The sequence below is a fragment of the Bicyclus anynana genome, chromosome 12 (assembly GCF_947172395.1).
Source record: "Bicyclus anynana chromosome 12, ilBicAnyn1.1, whole genome shotgun sequence".
Lineage (NCBI taxonomy): Eukaryota > Metazoa > Arthropoda > Insecta > Lepidoptera > Nymphalidae > Bicyclus > Bicyclus anynana.
This window is the reverse complement of record NC_069094.1, coordinates 11,004,466-11,021,346: the sequence shown is the minus strand read 5'-3', so window position 1 is coordinate 11,021,346 and position 16,881 is coordinate 11,004,466. Positions and strand designations below refer to the sequence as shown.

Genomic DNA, 16,881 nt, shown 5'->3' with positions numbered 1-16,881 from the left:
GGTTCCAGTTCCAAACGCGCTTCGGCCCGAGAAGAGCACACAACAAGCTCAGCCAAATTAAAATATTAACGTCTCCTAAATACTAACATATATATATATATATATATATATATATATATATATATATATATATATATATATATAAATTTATGTAGGTACGAATTTACTAAACCTCCTTTTACTTGTACCTAATTATGTATTCTGTGGTAATCAAGTATATTTCTGGCACAATATAGTTCACTTAAACGTATTAGTACTTTTTACATTCTTTTTTTCTTTGCCCTATTATTTCCCACATCGTCTATATTCCTTAAAGTTTAGAAACAACAATAAGTTTGCCTAATAAAGTAAGAAAATACTGAAATATAAAGCAGTTGCGTGACAAACATAAATTAATTTCCCTACTTACGTATGTAATTGAATGGTGGTATTGATACCGAGAAGTATTAAGGAGTCCAATAAGAATTAATAATTTAAGAGCCCGCCTACGGGACAGGTACCTACTCTGTTTTGGTATTGAATAGAAGAAGTTTGAAGGCAACACATAAAGGCTGTTAATACCTACCTAATGAAAAATATATGTTTGTAAATTTGAAGTAATACTTGTATTTTCAGTGTTTGAGTTTCATTCAACACAAGTTTTAATGAATTTTGTCTGAAAACTGATCCATACATTATATCAATCAAGGTCTATTTTTTTATTTGTGATAATGCCAGAGAGTAAGTACCCTCGCAAGTGAACATGGCGTTATTTATATTTATAGACTTTATGTTGTTATTATACGCGAAAATCTTGGAAATGCTTAGCACGGTTGCCAATTTATGGTCATTAAGTCAATAAAGTAATTGAGGTTGCTTATAAATTAATTTAATCAGTAGAAATCGGAGTTTGGATGTATTTACGAGAATTATGAAATGATATATCATAAAATCACAAAAAAATTCACAATTTCACAAAAAATTTAGCCGACTTCAAAGGTGCAAAAGATTTTATTTTTCTATTTTTATGTGTTTTAGCATATTGGCCGTAAACGCCACAATATGGGCAATTTTGTTCACCTATTTCAATTATTTTGTTTTTAAAACTGAACCGAATTTCGTAAAAACTAAAGGGGACTAAATGAAATTTACTCTTTTAAACAAAACACAGAATTTTCAAAATTGGATAGGTAATAAATGACTAAGTTTTAGAGTAACAAACATTAAAAAAACACGCGTCGAATTAATAATGTCCTTTTTTGAAGTCGGTTAGCAACCAAAATACAAGTTTTCTTACTGGTTGTAGGGAACCCGTCTGCAACTATCGGTGTCTGCCTTTTATAAATGCATTTACTTAATGCAATCCCATGCACGCGACACGATCCGGAAACCCGCAGAACAGGAAATCCACGACATGCAGGGGAGGAAATTTAATATCTCGCGAAGAAATCTAATCTAAAATGCAGTTAATTCGCTTGGAATCGCTACAAAAAGCTAAAAATTATGTTTACATCAAAAAATACTAATCTAATTAGTAAAACTCATACTATCCATTTTGTTTTAAAATGGAAATCATAATTATAATCAACTAGGGGTCACTCGCGCCTGTAAATCGATCTCATAAATCTCTCTTTGAATCTCTTTATGAAAACGGCATGAAAATATATAGTTTATCGCGAACAGACAGACACGGTAAAGGACTTCAATTTATAATATGTATAAATTAAAATAGTCTTATAAGTCTGTATTATTAGAAAACGTAAGTCTACTGTACGATCGATGTATACGTTTTCACAGGTATTTTCTGTTTCAGGGCCTTCACAACTGGTGTCTGAAATAAACAACGGAAGAGCAACACCGCAAGCACCTGTCTACGCGACAATAAAACCTCCTCAGTCACCGCAAAATAAATTCTTACAATCTCCTACACAACCACTGAACTCCCCTCAATCTGCTTTCAACTCTATTCCTCTTGTTAAATCTGTTGTATCATCGGACGAACCGCCAAAATTTCATCCTACCAATCCCTTTTATTCCACATTGCCATCGAATTACAATGCTTCTAAACTTCCTATTCCTAATGGAAAAGTTTCTAATTCTCCATTACACAGATCCGTAAATAAATCTGAATCTTATTCGGATAATTCTTTTAATGATCACGACCTAAAATTGTCATCGTTTTTCTCAAAAAAAATTGACTCTGGGCCGAACAGTATACCGAATATGTCTTCCGATTCTCAACAAACAAATTTACAATTTAATTCTCCAAAATATTTCTCAAATGATAAATATAATACGTTTTCTAATAGCCAAAGCAAACATTTTTCAAATGATAAATATAATACGTTTTCTAATAGCCAAAGTAAAATGTCTGGATTTAGAATTATCGATGACGTCACTAATAATGATAGGAATCCTTTTGAATCAAGTAAAAAAGCAGATTTTCCTCAATATGAGCAATTTAATGATAAATTAAATGGATCATCACCTAAGGGTGCAAAAACATTATTTTATTCTAAAAGTGATGGAGATTTTCAATTGAATGAAAAAATTATTAAGCATTCGACAATAACTGAGAAAAATATAAGTGAAGTTGAAGAAATTAAGACAATAAAAAAAATTACCCTCAACGGGTCTAATGAAAGCGATCATAGCCATAGAAATGGCGTATCAAATTCATCCGAAGAACTTTTAAAATACAACAACAAACAAAATCAAAATTTATCACAGGAACATAATTTAAAAGAAAATATGTTTTTTGAAACTGAGAATGTTAGATACAATAATGAAACAGACCATGGAAGGTCGAAGCAAGGAAATCGCTTATCTACAACGTGTCAGCCAACTCCAGCGCATAATGTAGGTAAGTAATTTTGAATTCTATTTAATTACAAAGATAAGCAACTTTTCTTTGTTTATATTGTACAATGTACATAGATAATATTGGTAGCAAAGTAGACATCATATTTATTTAGGTGGCAATAGAATATGATGAACAAACTGTACAGGTAAAGTACAATTTGTTCATCTGTGTAGTATTTTTTAATTTCCATTTTGTTAAGCTCTCATCCGATGCATTTACAATAATATCTTATATTGAAAGTTAGCCATGTATGTATAATTACGACTATTAATTGAATATTCTATTTGCATCTAATTGAGCAAAAAACCACTTGTAGGAGTGAGAACAAAAGTAGCTCAATGGGTGCCGATTGAACCTAGATCTATAATATAACTAGCCGACGTCCCATGTTTTCCCCGCGTAGTTCCTGTTCTCGTGAGAATACGGGTATAAAAAATAGCACATGACACGTACAAACAACGTGGCTTTCTAGTGGTAAAATAAATTTCAAAATCGGTACAGTAGATCCAGAGTATACCCCCTAGAACACCACAAACTTTACCTCTAGAATAGATTTAGTACAGAAAACCCAATTTAAATCGTTCTTATCACTTCAAGTTGCCTAATAGGCTGATATTAATTAATTTAGCTTTTACTTTGATATAAGATTATAACATTAAGTACTCAAAACATCCCAAACAAAACTTTTTAACAATCTTATTTACTTCCTACGTAATTTTACTTTTCCAAACGAAGCCTATCATGCTTTAAGTATTTTTTACATCAACAGAGAATTAAACGGGATAAAATTTCTACTGCTTCATTAATTTAAGCAATTTACTTTATCGGATCTCCCAATCATTTTGGCAGATTTTCAAACTTGGCGTAAGTGTGGAATCCATCGAATGGTCGGACTTTCCTGATACATTCATTTTAAATTGAATTTCCATGTTCAATATTTTATAGGATTTATTGTTCTTCATTCAAACGTTAGATTGTAACATTATTATTTTTAATTATGTAATTTAATTGTGAATTTCCAAATAGTATTACTGTATTTAGTGAAATAGTGGGTTTATATTATAACTAGGTATACCCTCGCGGATTTCGCTGTTGATATTTTTAATGATTACCTCAGCTCGGCAATGTGTATTTTTCGTAGGCCACGTAATGTATTGGCGCATTCGCATCACTGAGTAAATGAGTATCTATTGAATGATATTATTTACTATCTATAATAATGATATTATTTAATATATATTATGTCTATCTTTGACCATTACACCAACAAATTAATCAGAAACACCAAACATCAGATTTAATTTACAGTTTAGTTAAAATTATTTTATGGCTAGCTGAGGGACATAGGTACATGGGTATACCCTCAGCTCGATAGACAATATCACACCTCGTTGGATCTTTTTGATCTTTTAAATTTTTTGACAACTTGACGAGTAGTTATAGAAATTAGCGTGAAAAAGACAAACAAATAAACACTAAACTTACAAACGTTTCCACTCATTTATTCCGCATATAAGTATACATTTCCAATATAAAAAAAAATGTATAACCATGTTTTATCTTTGATTAATCTTTAAAATAATATACCCGTACATCATATTGAACTAGTTGACTAGGATACTAAAACACAATAGTCATTTATCAATGATTTATAAGATGCTCTAAATAACGAGACAAGACAAGGTCTTGGGCTGGCCGCGGGGTGTGGTGTCACGCTCTAAAGACGACTGGAAACGACCCGAAATCCTCAAGTAGTTCCACCGACGTCTTTGCTCAACGTTCTTTAGATCTTGCTCTGGTTAGTCGTTCCTTTAAAATTTTTTGGTGCAAAAAAAATTACGAAAAAAATGTAGATTTCCTTCTAAATTTAAATCATAAACATCTTTTTTTTTAATTCATAGTGTTGACTTATTTCGATCTATCAAAAATGAACTCTCCTTGTTTTACAAGTAGTCCTTATGTTTTTCATCCGCCATCCGAGTCATCGGCAACGGAATCGGATAACAGCGTTGATTCTGGTTGCGAAAAAACCGTCGGTGGTGCACGAACGAAGTATATCGACCCAAAGCGGAGGACAATTAACAAAGTCAGCAAAAAAATACTTAAAGCTATCGAACGACTAACATGTAACATAAAACGTAACACCAAAACAAAGAAAGTGATCCCCAAGGAAGCTGAAAACATAACAACAGGTGAGTTACAAGAATGGTATCTATCGATAGTACTTTTAAGAGGATTTATAGACATTTTCGGTTTGATTGCCTTGAGAAAAGTTGTGATTGTTGTACTTAAAACTTTCTTTTGCAGTGTGATATTTACTGCTAAAGAAAGTTTGACTAAATGAGTGCCTATTGTGTATTGTATGACAAATATATTACGATCAAATACATTAGAATAAGGCCAATTTTAGACTTAACAGGCACTTAACCTGAGGTTGATGGCCTAAGCTAAAATTTGTCATTGAATAAAAGTAAAGAATCCATCTTGAACTTTCTATATACTCTTACGTCCTTCGAGATCCCATTTTAATATCTTTCCTGATTTTGCAATTTCATAACTACATCCCACGCGCCCCTTGATTTGCTAAAATATGATGAAGAGGCCCTCAGGTCAAAATAGATACCTTTTTTAGTGGTCTCTTAAAACCAGCGACAGAAGATAATAAGGGTATACGTAATAATATTTAGCTTTTTATTTAAGCAGAAATAGTTCTATTCAATCCAGAAAAGTTAATTTAGATTATATAAAGTACTAGCGGACCCGGTCATGCTTCGCATTGACTTTTGTGCACTTCTGCCGTATCCCTACTCTACAATACTCTACCCCTTGACTTTAAAACGTTTGTATCCAATTTTTCTCACTTTTTAAACCTTCCCTATCCTTCCACGAACTTTACAAGACCAAGATAAGACAAATCTGTTCAGCCGTTTTCGAGGTTTCGCGAGACTAACGAACAGCAACTCATTTTTATATATAATATATAGAGTTTAGATATAGATATAGATAAAAAATGCTTAATACTTAATTTATAGTGGCTTTTACCTTTGGTAAGAGCCACTATGAAATTTGCTTTATAAAAGATTAAAGTTTGTTAGCAAGATAACTATGACCTTTTATAAAAGGTCTATACATTTCCTTAAAAAAGGTATGGCCGTCACAGGTTCTCGTTCTATTATTACCGGTAGCTAAAATAAATAAAATGTTCTATCAAAGTTCAACAGAACATATCCCGTACCGAGCGCACGTTAACAAAAATACGCATTTTTAAAACGTAATATCGAACAGTAGAAGTTTATTTGTTTTAAAACACGAAAATTCCATCACTCTTTTTTTAGTTCCAGTGATGGCAAATAAAGCACGCGTGTTTGGAAATATTTATTAGTTAAATTTAAACGTTACACTGAACGATCTCAAACGTGGTATTGCGTAATGAACACGGTTACCGTTTCAGAATTCACGAAATCGGGATAAAAATATTCAAAATAAATAATTGACTTTCTTTTTTTCAAAATCTAAACTCCAACTCAAATTGTTTTAATTTAATTCAGCTAACCATGCAAATGCATGTGCTCGTTAATAAAATGGTTATTTTTTACTTATTTTTTGCAAATTTTCATGAAGTAAGAAAGAATAAACAAATTACAATAAGGTTGCGATAACTATTATCAAAATGAAGTTTTTTTTAGTTAAATAACATACTGGGCATGTGCTCAGTTTGTAAGATATATTCGATAAACGAAAGTTCTGATGTAGATTTTAATACCACTACGGATGCGATTTTGATGGCTTTTCATTTACCTTATTACATTAAATTTACAATTTGCATTAAACACAACACATTATAGTACTACATAGTTTGCAGAAAGATTTTTTTTTATAATTTATATTGCTATATTGCTACTAAAGTAAATAAAAAAATATTTTTTTATTCCTTTTAAAAGAACTGGTCGTGTATAGCATTGGAAAATCTCTCTATGGATTTGTTAATAATAAATTAATAGTCTACAACTTTAATTTTTTAAATTAACTTATAAGTTAGGTCTTTTAACTTATAACATTATTAACATTAACTTATAACTTTTTAGTTCTATAATACACACATTGTATTAGGTGCATTTATTTAAATAAAGTAGGTATCTTTAAAACTAATCCTGCAAAATACCGGAGAACGGTCACCCTATTTACGGTGCCATTTATTTATATTGGGTCGATGAACCTTCACTTTGTTGCATTTTATTTAATCCGATTGCAAGGTTTAACCTGTTTTCAGGATTGTTTTATTTTCTATATGGATTGCAGATATATTATGTTTATATTGTTGATATTGCTTGCATTATTTCATCACAATTAATTTTCAATTAAAATTATTCACAGAAAATTAATTAAATAGATTTACGAATATTGTTGATTTGTTATGCCAGTTTTAATTTAAAGTTTAAATTGTATTCCACCAATGATTTAACAATTCATCAACTATCAACAAAAGTTCATATCGCATCCGCAAAGTGAAGTAATTGTCAGCAAACTTGAACATAATAATCTTGAACAAATCAAGGCCAAAATCCCAAGGCCAGTTTTGGACCTGCCAAAAATTCAAAGTTCAAACAGTGTGCTTATACAGTTTATATTTTGGTCGAAGTTACCTACAACTACACTAATATCAAAGTTGCTTAGTGGCTTTCGGGTTAGCTTATGACTTGACAAATAATGGTTAAAGTTTGCAAAAATATTCAAATACAGAAAGAATGAATATTAATAAGAAACACTAACTAATGTAAAATCTCTGCTTGATCGAATGAGGAGATCCGCAGAAGAACCAAAACCATATAGCCGCATAGCTGGAGTTACAATGGGCGGGGCACTTGGTTCGAAGAGCCCGTGGATGTGTTGGAACTCGTCACACGTTCGTCCATCGACTGATATGATGATTATCAAAATATATATATTGTAGGATATAGTAATCTGAGACGGATATGACGTCGCTCGATCTCGTATTGCCTCTTGCCGACGCCAGGTGACGTGACTTGTTTCCGTAAAGAGTAGGGAATTAGAGAGGGGTACCCATCGGTTGACGGTTGGTTGGTATAACTTGCTCGTCGTACGGTCGGCTGCAGTATGCTCGTGGCATTCGAGCCGTCCACATTTCTTGTTGTGTAATTCTTTATGGGTTACTTGAGATAGGCGGGGAGAATGACTTGAGTGGAAAAGGGGAGTGTTAGTTAACTGTCAAGGAATCCCTTAACCCTACATACAACGGTCACAAGTCCGTGACTCCACTCAAGGTCTTCTTCTATTCTAGGGTTAGTTTTGGTTACAGTTTGATTTGTTAATTAAGTTGCTCTGACAAATGTTGTGAATCATAAGCTTTGTTCGACATTGGTTTTCATATTATTGTAATCCACGTCTGTCTGTTTTCTTTCGTTCTTGAGTCTGCTAAAAATATGTATATATCATACTAACATTATAAAACCAAAAGTTTGTGTGTGTGGTGTGTGTTGGCTGAATTTTGGAATGGAAATAGATTTTACTTTGAATTAACACATAGGCTATACTTTTCATCCCGAAAAAATCCTTGGTTCCCACGATATTTGTAAAAAAACTGAATTCCACGCGGACGAAGTCTCGGGCGTCGACTAGTATATTTATATATATACATGAATGTAATAGGTGCGTCTGCGCATCACGATGATCTGCGGCCATAGTTCCGCCCTTTGCCCGGTTCACTGCGCTCCTCGCTCCAATGATAACGCACAACATGTGTTCCAATTCTGAGCGGGAGTCTTGCATAACATTGGCCATTCACGAAATTTTCCCGCGGAAAATTAGCTAGGCCGCGAGTTTGACGAAACATCGGAACAAGGACGAAATTCAATTCAAATCGTTCAATACAACCTTCTAAAAGCCGTGATAGCCCAGTGGATACCTCTGTCTTCGATTCGGATGGCGACGGTTCAAGTCCGGTCCGGGACATGTACCTCCAAGCTTTCAGTTATGAGTATGTACATTTTAACACGTTCTCTGCGGTACGAGGTCAATTGACCCCGTATGTTTAGTGTGTTCAAGAGTTACGATGTCGATTGACCTCGTACCACACCAGAGGAAAGTACAGAAAAATCAGTTCCGCAGCGAAAGTATTAAGAAATAAAATATTACGTGTCTCAAACGGTAAAGCAAAACATCTTGAGGAGATCCAAGTACCTACTTACCTGAGAATTTTCTTGATCCTCTACGTGTATAAATTCAAGGTTTTGACGAGTTCAGGTATAGGAGCCGAACTGCATAATTACTAAATAAATATTTTTTTTGGCAATGGGACTAAATGAGGAGTAAACCGTTTAAAACTAAAAAAAAAATTTTAAATCGGTCCAGGCGTCTTCGAGTAATCGGTAGGTATACATACATAAAAAAAGAAAAAAAATACCGATCAAATTGAGAGAACCTTTTTGAAGTCAGTTAAAAATAGAAATTTGTTATTTTTTCATATAAAGTAATTCAATAATTCCGACTATCTGGATGCGTAATATTTACTCCGAAAATAATAATTTCTGAACACGTTCCTTGAACATTTTTAATTAATTTTCGGTAAAGCATATCTATAACTCTGGCGTTATATGGGAAATACCCAGTTTAACATCATCAAAGTCAAATCTGATAAATTAATTTACTCCTAATGCAGTTAGATGTCAAAGCAATCAAAGTCGCTTTCCCACGAGAATCGAATTGTTGTTATGCAATTTAGTTCATTGAATGCTTTGAAACAGATGTCTTGGCTTGGCTTTGCTGAACTCGATAACAGATGTTTGACATACATTAATTTGTATTGTCTCTACTTGAATTAGGTAAGAGAATACTTACTCACTTATTTACAGTAATCAGCTGGTCGATTCACTATTTTGGTCTTTCAATTAATCAATCAATCAAATATTTTTTTTGCTAGAATGTGGTACATGTTTTGGTCTTAAAATTATTGAGTCACCTGATTACAGTATGCAAAATTTTTACAATTAAAATATTAATTTCAATAATTTAGCCTAATAACATATAACTTATTATTAACCTATTAAAATAAACATCAAATCAAAAACAAATGTCATCTACCTACTGTTTGATATCCACCAGTAAGCACCGGATGACATTTGTTACATAGAATCTCAATTTCGAAATATGTCAACTAGCATACTCGTACGTTAAAGATAATGAATTAGCCTGCTGTTCCGGGCATGCACCTCCAACTTTTCAGTTGTGTGCATTTTAAGAAATTAAACATCACGTGTCTCAAACGGTGAAGGGAAACATCGTGAGGGAATTGGAAAAAAATTCAATTCTTTATGTGTGTGTAGTCTGCCAACTTGGCCGCACTCGGCTAGTGTGGTGGACTATTAACCAATAAAATTGATTCGCTATTATTGAAAATTATTTTGCTGTTGTGGTAATTTCGATATCGAGTCTACTTTCTTATAAAATAGATTATGATGTTTAATTGAACAACATATTGTTCTTTTTTATGTCTTTTATCGTACCTACTAAATTAAAACAAGTTGATTTGTACTTTTCGGTCAGTTCTTTAATGCACTCATCTACTGAAAGACCGCTAGGAGCGCTGACCGTAAATTTATGGACGGACTCAAAATAACATGAGTATTTCCGTCTGTAAAAATCGGCCAATATAATTGCAATTATGCTCGACTTCGATGATTAATTATCGTGTGCGTCAATTTACCTGACCTAGTTTTGATCGCTTAATAAAACGAAGTTGTATGGAGACATGACAAGTGGAAGATTGATGGTCAAACAGAATTTACCTATTGGACTGAGAGCCTGCATACCCAGACTTACCTCATTTTATAAAGGCTGAAAGTTTGTCAGATGTTTGTTGATTGGACCATGGTGACTTTGAAAGGCACCGAGTAACAAGGGTCCAGAACCAATCACCAGGCTTTGTGGCAGCTTTTTGGCATCCCTTCGGCAGAAGATTTATTGATAAGAAATTTAATTCTTTAAAAAGTTTTTCTTGCTGTTTTTGAAGTGATGACTTGAAGCTATGTGACTAGCGACTAGAGACATGATTTTTTGTATTATGTCGAGGAAAATATATACTACAATAGTACGCTTACCTACCTAAACGCTTAAGGGCACAGAACATAAAGCCCTTAAATTGTGCTAAAGCGGGTTAAAAGTATGGGCTTATTAAGCCTTACATTCGAAAGCCATCTTCACGGTCCAAACTCCATAATTGGATGCCATACTTTTTTTTTTATTCAGTGACAAGTTAGCCCTTGACATTTGGCATAAAATTCATTGCATTATCTGTATCTAACTGACAGGTCAGTTTTAATATGGATTTGACACACCTAAGAAAGTTATGATAATAATGATATTTCGAGTACCATAGACAAGAAAGAAAAAGAAGTTATTTAACAATGACAACATATTCATTGATTATGACTTTGACATTGACAGCCCGCGTTTGCAAAGACAACTGACAATCAGTGAAATACGCATCAAAAAGTATAGAAAAATCATTATACGATATGCATTTGTGTAAAAATAATAAACGAAATCAGCTTATTTTATATTATTTCAGCTAAAATTCTAATGGAGTGATCTAGTAAATTATACAAGATTTTTAGTACATTTTGCTTTTCTGTATCGTCCTGAAAAGTGGGCCCAAATTAGGAGATCTCCTTTCCAGCCTTTATAAAATGTGGAATATCTGGCTATTGAAGGCTCTGTTCATATTGGTCGCGCGCAGTTAAACCGCCACACCTTGCCTTCGGACAATATATTGTATGCCAATCACTGGCACGCACGGAAGTGTGCATTACCGTAATTTTCGTTTGTTTTGTATTGTTACTGCACTGAAATAGATACATTATTTTGTACGAAATTTGTCACTGGTTCTGAACTTTTTATTACGAAACAAAGGCTGAGTTTGTTGTGGGTTTTTCTCGGACCAAGGCGCAATTGGAACCCTCGTAACTTTAATCTTGGGTTTTCGACTAATTATTATCACCATTATCTAATAATGTTATTACCTACCTTGTAAACTAAGCCTAATTGAAATAAATGAACTTTGACTTTGACAAAGTAAATCGTCCACATTATAATTTAATTCGTGATTTATGAAAGCTGTTGTTATGCTATTTCCAGCATTATATGACGTTAGAAACATAAACGTCGACTATTGTCTATAAAATGAGGTTCAGAACAGAAACAAGGTAGTCTTAAATCCAAGTCATACTCTATTTAATCCTAACTTATGTAATAACAAATAAACAAAATAATTTTAAAACTATAGCCCGACTAAATAAAAAAGAGATCTAAAAAGAACCAATCAATAAAATAAAATAATTCAGATGAAAATCGAGAAATGCTTGGGTACAAAATATTTTGTTTATGTTTTAAACTACTGTTAAGGGGAGGACACTCGATTCATACAAAAATTAGCATTACTAATTTTAAAAACCTATCCAACGATATTCCACGCTATGGGATAATCGAGTAAAAATAATTTTCCATTTTACTTTTACATTGGAAATATTTTTCTAGATTTTATTTTACTACTTTGTGGGCGTACATAATTTCATAACTAGCTTTCTACTAAGAGGCACTGAGCGAAACCACGGTCGGACAGATGGACATGCAAAACCATGAGGATTCCTTGTTGACTACGAAACTCCAAAATATCAAACATTAATAGAACAGTAAGTACACGTAGCTCTAGTGGATTCAACATTTTAAATCTGAATAAAAAATAACAAAATCATATGCGTAATTCCATGTCGCTAACTATGGGCCTCATAAGAAGGCTCAGAGTCACACAGCGGGCGATGGAACGAGCTATGTTAGGAGTATCTCTGCGTGATCGAATCAGAAATGAGGAGATCCGCAGAAGAACCAAGTCACCGACATAGCTCAACGAGTTGCGAAGCTGAAGTGGCAATGGGCAGGGCACATAATTTGAAGAGCCGATGGACGTTGGAGTCCCAAAGTGCTGCAATAGCGACCCCGCACTAGTAAACGCAGATCAAGCTAGTCGCAGGGAGTGCTGGATGCAGGTGGCTCAGTATCGTGATGTTTGGAAGTCCCTACAAAAGGCCTGTGTCCTGCAGTGGACGTCCATCGGCTGATATGATGATAATGATGAATTCCATTACTCATTATTGAAAAATAACAAAAAATCTCAAGGAATAATCCCCATAAACCGGCAGCAGCTGTCCTTTCATCGTAAAGTTGCGTAATAAAAATCACATGTCAAACGTGTAACAAATACGCGGCGAATTGGGGCTCGCATACGCTTTTTGTCAACATCGATCGCGTTTAGGATGATAATACGAACGGTGCTTAGCCCAGCGTGTCGCAATCAGCGGACAAAGCTGGTATTTTATTGTGATTTACATACAGAAAGTGGCATTGTGGTCTCGCCCTGTGACAGTAGCCCGTGTGCGCGGAATCTGACGCGCGATTCCTATTTTTTTGAATGGATATGTGAGTTGTGCTACAGTTTTGGATTACCGCGGTGAGCATTTTGTTTCGTATACAATAATTACCCAAAATAGATTAAAATGTTTTAGTTTTTTTATTTAAAAACAAAAAGTTTAATTTTGTTATTCTATTTTCAAATCACACTAATATTATAAAGGCGAAATTTTGTGTGTAAGTGTGTATGTTTGTTCCTGTTGTTTGTTGTTTTGGCTGAAATTTGGAATGGAAATAGATTTTACTCTGGATTAACACATGGGCTACTTTTCATCCTGGAAAAATCCATGGTTCCGCGGGATTTGTGAAAAACTGAATTACACGCGGACGAAGTCGCTGGCGTCCGTTAGTTATTAATATATTTAATTTAACATTTTATTGACTTTTTGTCAGTTTTGAATGGGCACTTAAAGATAATTTTTTGCAGGGAATAGCAAAATAAATTACTTATTCATTGTTCATAATGAACTACTGTAAAGCAATATCTGCTTTTACTTAGCAAGGAGACATAATTTTCTCTCTTTAAAAACCTCCTCTCCTCTTTTGATCTCTTTCTTTTTGTCGGCTTCCAAAACGATCTTCATGAATTTCCTTTCAATTATTTTTTTGTTACTGCCAAAATCTCGTTGGTATCTATATAATTTGTGAAATCCGTTAATAATTATAAATTAGCTCAATAGACACTAATTAAACGTTCATAGCAACACCACATTATTTTGAATTTGAATTACTTAGTTACATCGTAACAAGGTTAATAAAGTTGGTAATTTAGAAAAATATTATGTACATCAAAGTGTAACTCCAATTTAAAATGCCAACACACAGTAGAATGTATTTGCAAGTAAAACTTCTGTACATTAAAAATTATCATAGTAATGGGTAGTAGGTAGGTACCGAAAGGTTTAAGGGTTAAAGCAATAATAAGTAGGGCCAATGATGTAAATCTTTCCTTCTTCTCTTATTCTTTCCTTTGCATAATTGAGCCCCTTGCTAGATGATTAATACTTTCTTGCTTATAAATAAAATAACTTATGTTAATGTTTTTCATTTTAAAAGTAAGTAAAATACATTAGCTACAATCTACCTTAACACAACTATTCACTTTCCTATCCGACCATGGGATTAAGCTTGTTCTAGGAATGCATATTAATAGTTAGTTACGAATCGTTCATCGAGCGGAAATCGAACCTTAGATCTCTCGGATATGAGTCCGGCTCCTAATTGTGAAGTCATTGAGATTTAATCAATGATAATTGTATACTATAGAATATAGATAGGTTACGTCCCTACAAAATCACCGCAAAAAGTGATCCGAATTTAGCTACACCACTGAGCGTACACATGCAAAATTTTGTCTTTAAGTCCACTGTATATTTATGTATATATAGTTTTTACACTTCCTGAACACACAAGTCGATATTGTAGACCAAAGGTTCCCAAACTTTTTTTTCTCATAGACTACTTTCTAATTTAACTGGTTTCGGTGGACCCCTGCTAAATTTCATTCCAAAACTCGAAAAAAATTGTGATTAGATTCACCTACGGAAATTTTCATTGCAGCTAGGTCAACAGTCACCTCGAAGTAACAGTTTTTAAAAGTATTATTGATTTGTAGATAACAAAAAGTAAAATTGTATAGAGAAAAAGTTATTTTAGCCATCTTTAATTTTTGATATTTTTAATATCAAAAATTAAAGATGGCTAAACTTCAAACAATTCACAAATTATTTTGTTTAGAAAACTCTCTATTTGGTACGAAACCATATAAAATTTCGTGGACCCCCACTTATGAATCGTGATCCCTCATTTTTATGTCACGTCAACGTAGACCCCCGCCGAGGATTCCGAAGACCCCATGAGGTCCACCTAGATCACTTTAGGAATCACTGTTGTAGACGATATTTACGTTATCAACCCATATATATAGAGTCGTGATAGCCCAGTGGCTATGACCTCTGCCTCCGATTCCGGAGGGTGTGGGTTCGAATCTGGTACGGGGCATGCACCTCCAACTTTTCAGTTGTGTGCATTTTAAGAAATTAAATATCACGTGTCTCAAACGGTGAAGGAAAACATTGTAAGTAAACCTGCATACCAGAGAATTTCTTAATTCTCTGCGTGTGTGAAGTCTGCCAATCCGCATTGGGCTAGCGTGGTTGACTATTGGCCTAAGCCCTCTCATTCTGAGAGGAGACTCGAGCTCAGCAGTGAGCCGTATATGGAGACGATATTTAATAGTTTAAAAAGCGACTAAATGAAATTAAGTAAATTTTCCACGTTTTTCCGCCTCAGTTTTGATGTGCTAGTGTTCCATCTCTAGTACCTATAAAATATCATTGGGTTTAATCGTTATGTTTATCAATAATGATGAGCCGATCCCTACAGCACTGTGTATTTGTATGAGTACTTCATTTCCAATCGGAACTTGTTCGGAACTCCACTTCATTGGAGATGAAACGGAAATGTTACCAGGCTCATTACACAACGGGGACTTTTTTAAATAGAATTTTTAGTTGCGTTCAATTTACTAGTAAATAGTCACTTCGAATGTATAAAAATTTAGTTGGAAAAATATAATCTCGGTGGGCCAGTGGTTCTGGGGTGTGATTCCGCTATTTTATACTCGTCGATTCGCCTATAAAAAGTTTTATAACAACTTGGTTTATTTCTATGCGATGCCAAAAATAAAATGTCATACTAACAACGAAGATGCCATGGAAATGAGCGTTGTCACATCGCTGTAACATTACAGAATACAGGAACTGGTTGCCCCGGTTGTGGGTTGAACACCCCAGCTGGTCCTCGCGGGCCGGGGGGCGTGTAGCGATGAATGAAAAACCCACGACTGATGCACCTCACTTCCCCGCACGCACAATTTCACACCCGCACAATCTTCTCATGTGTGAGTGGCATGTGTAACTGACTGTCCTTCCGCGGTTTAGCGATTAGTATTTAGTAGGTACTTGGAGGCTGCTAATTAGCAAAATAAGGTATAATAAACATACCGACATAAAATAGAATTCTTGAAACATCATTTCTAGCTAACTTTGTAGAAGATTCTCACGGAAAATTATAATTGCGCAAAAATATGAAAATTTTTAGAAAACATAGCGACTTATTTTATAATAGTTAAACAGATATGGAAAACATTTTGCACAAATATCATCACACATAACAGTTATTCTTAGGGGATCTGCGCGAGTTAAACCGCGAGGCACCGGTCACATTACCAATCTTGGCGACCTTTGGTGACATTGCGATAATGAGCTATATTAGTGTCCTAATTATGAATTAACATGACTCTCGATGTTAGAAAATTTAAACCATTTCAAATGTCATTGGTACAAGTAGAAATGTGTCACTACCTGACCTCAATATGACTGTTTCCCACTAGCAAAGAGTTAATTTGTTCTAAGAGCAAAAACTGCACGTCAGAACCCACGCTCAGATGCACTCCATTTATGCAAAAATACATTGCCCTCTTATTTATTTATTTGCTTTTTTTTTTTTTAATTTTTAACAATGTTACTAAAATATAATACAAAAACTCAAACCTTCTT

At 33.9% G+C, this 16,881-nt stretch overlaps 1 protein-coding gene across 4 annotated transcripts in view; it reads left to right on the top strand.

Annotated features, from left to right (window-relative positions):
- Positions 1-16,881, top strand: part of LOC112054660 (uncharacterized) — a 226,855-nt gene that overhangs the window by 67,657 nt on the left and 142,317 nt on the right. For all 4 annotated transcript variants that reach the window (XM_052884841.1, XM_052884842.1, XM_052884839.1 and 1 more), the window contains one exon: positions 1,793-2,842. In XM_052884841.1, coding sequence (XP_052740801.1) covers positions 1,793-2,842 — 1,050 coding nt within the window. The remainder of the gene's footprint in view (positions 1-1,792; positions 2,843-16,881) is intronic.